We start from the raw sequence: 4,328 nt of genomic DNA on the forward strand, positions 1-4,328 counted from the left end.
TGATTATGGTACAATTAAATGATACATAATTAAGAAGCCGATATATGTACTGTGGCATGATCGCATAGAATAAACTTACAGAACATCAAGCATTACTAACTGAGGGGGACCTCATGCTCTCACTAATTATTTTGCACTTGTCCTTGTGCAAGTACCTTGCCCAAATTTAAATCTAACCTTGTTCTAGCTAGCAGGCAATTGGAATTTATCATGCCTTCAATTATAAACAATGATAGTTCTTTACAGAGAGACAGAGGCTTCTGTATAACATGCTTCAACTTCTGGAATGGGACCATAAATTCCACAATTTTGAAAGTAAAAACTTGTCTCTGTAGTCAGTTACTCAATTTCACTGGTCCTTTACATATAAATACATACAGATCACTAAATATAAGCTAATTTAGTCACCTTAATTACAGACTGGTGTTGTTGTTATAAATAATTTTATTCTTACTGTAGTTGTTATTGTTATTATTATCACTTGTTGCTATTATTGTTTTTATTGCTGTAATTATTGTTCCTGTTCAGTAGAGTTCTACTTGATTATTATACAGTATATGAGATAAGATTACAGGCACATCTACATAGAATTATCTAAAATGATCCAGAATGAAATCAATGTTGTACCCAAGATTCCAGGGGCAGGGGATACTGTGTTCCCATGTTTTTCAAATCTGGGAGACACACAATTTCAAAGGTGCAATGAAAAATACTAGAAAGTACTTGACACACTCTTAGTTTTTAAAAAAAAAAGTAATAATCTTATTTGCTTTTAGTTTTGCCACCTTAACACTGTCATCTTTTTTCTGACAAGATGGTACATGATTGAATATCTGATTGACCTGAAAGGAACAATACAATGAATTTTCCAATCTTGATCTTGGTCTAAACTGTATTGTTCACCTACCAGCCTTATCCTAATAGTTTCCATGTTTTCTGAATTATTTTTGTTTCAAACCTAATAATTCATTGAAAAAATACCAAATTGTGTATTTCTGCAAGCTTTTCACCTGAGAAAGTTTGTTTCTTCTGTGATCAATTCATCCTCAAAAATACATTACACTGGTGGCTGTCAGTGACTTTACAACTCAGCATACTATCATAAGTCTTGAATGTTTTGATTGCCAGAAAAGTTGTTTTATGAAGAAAAGAAAAGTACCATCTCAAAGTTAATATCACTTTTAGTGACTTAGACTTTTGCAAGACATGGTCAGATATACACTAAAGAAAATAAGCATACCTGTGGAGTGCACAGGAGTCAAGCTTTGAGTGACATATACAAAAGCTCAAAGGTGCAACACTAAAAATAACCACAGCCTGCTCATATAAAAATGGACTTAGTACTTTTAAAATGCAAGCAAAAATCACCAGAATTCTGAATATTAATACATTGTTGAATGGCTATTCTTTTTTCTTTGATGACCCACACAGTAAATTTACTTTTTCGTTGTATCATATCATGTACAGATTTGTAATTATCATAGGGTCACAGGTTAAAGATGGCTGCAAGTGTTTTGTTGGAAAACAATTTATATCTTTACATTTCCTACTTAAAATTAAGAATCAATATTTTACTAATATCAGTATTATATGAAACATCAGTTTTTCATCTCCATTTTGATATACATGTATTTTGTAACTGTAAGAGAGATAGTGACAATGAAGTTGGTGAAAAGGTCTTTGTTACTCCCAAACAACCCAGAATTTCAAACTTAAGGTACCAGATAAATTATTGAGTTAAATCTTCGTAACAATGTAGTTTTAATGTACTGGGAGTATATGAATCTAAATTTTACTATAAGTGTGTCTTACATATAAATTTTCTAAAATAGTATACAAAAGCCATGATAAAAAATTTCTAAGCAAATTAAAAATACATCATTTAGTAATTATTTTTTTTCAAATTTTGCTACAATGTCAAAAATGAAATAAACCAATGTACTCTCAAATCTTTATTAAAATAAAGGGATGCCTTTACTATTTATGTTAATTAAATATAAGAGCAGTGTGGTTTACAAAATAAGTAGTATAAATGAGCTTCTTTGGCCCAATCAACAAACCTATCTTATGTTCTTACACTGGAAACCTCTTCTATAGTCTGAATAAACCTCCCTGTTTATTTGTAACCCTATACTGATTTCAATAACAGAAATCTTTAATGTGATAAATAGTGCACAGATCTTAGTCAATTCATTCACTGATTTATAATTTCTAACATGACTGTGACCAGAGGGTCCCTAACATGCTTAAAGGACTTTTCATACTAACATGGTGCCATATTGCATACACTATGGGCCAGTCTAATTTCCTCAGACAAAAGAGTGATGTAGTTCATCCTATTTGGTAACCACCAGATAATTCCATAAATTACCATAATATGAGAGTTTAGAGTTATATCCCTTTGCACACATCAACATAGAAATTATACCGCTTGTTAAATCCATGTGAAAGGAAAATCTGTAGTTGTCATTCTTTTCGTTTGCTTCTTTTGACATTGTAATATCAGAAGCAGAAGATGCATTATTTTCCTTCTATGTACATACATGTGTAGTCATGCATATTGCCCTTCACTGAAAATGGATTTGTCCAGGAACTCAAAATTACTGGTGAACAGGGTCATCTTTCACACTGAAAACATTCAGTTTGGAATTAAATGCACAGATGATTATGATGGTGTAAGGGCCCCCCATGGCATATTAAGTTTGAAATTATAAATCAATAAATGAACTAAGTTCTGTGCATCTTTTATCTCTTTGTGATTTTCATTTTTTAAATTGGTAGGGGGGTACAAACAAATGGGGAGGTATATTTAGACTATGTATAAGAATATTGAATGTGTGATACTTGGAAGGCTTGGTAGAGTTTTAGTCCTACAACGTAAGACATAGCACATGTTGGTTTTGTTTTAATCCTATGTCTTACTATCCAATAACAGCCTTGTATAGTATGTTCTGATGTCAGAAGACATCAGAATGAGTAGTCAAAGTTTCATGAACATCTTACACACTTGACAGCCTATATCGACACTCTTCCACTAATTTATGTGTAATTAATATACTTACTGTGCTGTTTTTATCCTGGCGGAATGAAAATATGACATTAGCAAATGGACGCATTTTCATGTTCCGTTGACTAACATTTGAATTTGTTACAATGCGACGGTACAAGGTATGCCGAAGTACGTTTAAGTAGGTTCATGTGGGGGATATGTTTCTTGAATGAAATGAAATGTTGCATACAGTTCCAATAGGCATAATATATTTTTATTTCTTTTGTGAGAAGTAAATCATCATCTAGTCATTGTAAATAACTCCACTTCATCTGCTTTGTGAGAATTTGAATTTATTAAAGAATTTGAATTTGTTAGAGAAAAGATATCAGGGTAAGTAAAGTCTGACAAACACATTATAACTTTACTTTGTAGAAAAGCATCATTATTGGTTGCCAGTTGTGTGTGATATTCCTGAAAATTTGATTTTCGTTAGTTAGTTGACATGAAAATATGCTACACAGCACTGTTAGTTAGGCAGTAAGACCCATCACCTCCCAGAACAAAAATATCAGGTTATGTGTCTTAGGTTGTAGGACTAGGTAGAGTTCCCAATCCCAATGTATGTTAGTCTCAGAAAATATTTTTGATTTTGGGATGAACATTTTTGGGAGGGGTACTTGTTTTGGGGATTTGTTTTGGCCAGCTTTATCTGTAATATGGAATATGTCACTTAGTGCTACAGTGCTACTGGTAAAATACATATCCCTAATGTAATCAATGAACTCTCCGACTCTGTTTAAATTTGTAACTATTTCGTGGCTCTTAGAGGCAACAAGTTTAAATGAAAATCCAGCTTTCACATACATGTCTATTAATATATGAATGAAAATGTTACTAAAGGAAGCACTGTATTATATTCGAAAATGTGCGACTAACCTCTGGATTAACAACATTGGAGAAAGATACGTCTAAAACACGACAGCCCGAATGGAATTCCGACTTTGTATCTGTAATAGTTAACAAAACAGGTTGTTTGATTGTACAGTTGATTGGTCTTTCTGACATATTAGCCGATTTATCCTCAGATCTTAATTAAATACATAGGAAGCACTTTCCTCTTTATTTCCCTGTAGTCAATGAAGCTACAAACGACCTTCACCTTATACTTCTCGCGTTTTAATATCACATTATTAAAAACAAATTATGCATACATTTAGATTTTTTGGAGTTCTCAGGATAATATTCTAAGAAATATTGTAATTTACACTCAAAATAAATCCCAAACTTAAAGCTATTTTTATGACCCGGTCAGTAGTCGGGAATTCAAACACTATAT

General features: G+C 32.3%; 1 protein-coding gene across 3 annotated transcripts in view; it reads right to left on the reverse strand.

Annotated features, from left to right (window-relative positions):
• Positions 1-4,157, reverse strand: part of LOC149787567 (nicolin-1-like) — a 47,824-nt gene extending 43,667 nt beyond the window's left edge. Inside the window, exon 1 of one of the 3 annotated variants that reach the window (XM_089973716.1) lies at positions 3,929-4,157. In XM_089973716.1, the coding sequence (XP_089829842.1) occupies positions 3,929-4,057 (129 nt within the window). In that variant the 5' untranslated portion in view covers positions 4,058-4,157. The remainder of the gene's footprint in view (positions 1-3,928) is intronic. The other 2 variants (XM_089973717.1, XM_089973718.1) reach the window with 2 other exon arrangements.
• Between the last annotated feature and the right edge of the window lie 171 nt (positions 4,158-4,328).

This window comes from Sinohyriopsis cumingii, chromosome 11 (assembly GCF_028554795.1).
Source record: "Sinohyriopsis cumingii isolate HCF-2022 chromosome 11, ASM2855479v2, whole genome shotgun sequence".
In the NCBI taxonomy this organism is placed as follows: Eukaryota; Metazoa; Mollusca; class Bivalvia; order Unionida; family Unionidae; genus Sinohyriopsis; species Sinohyriopsis cumingii.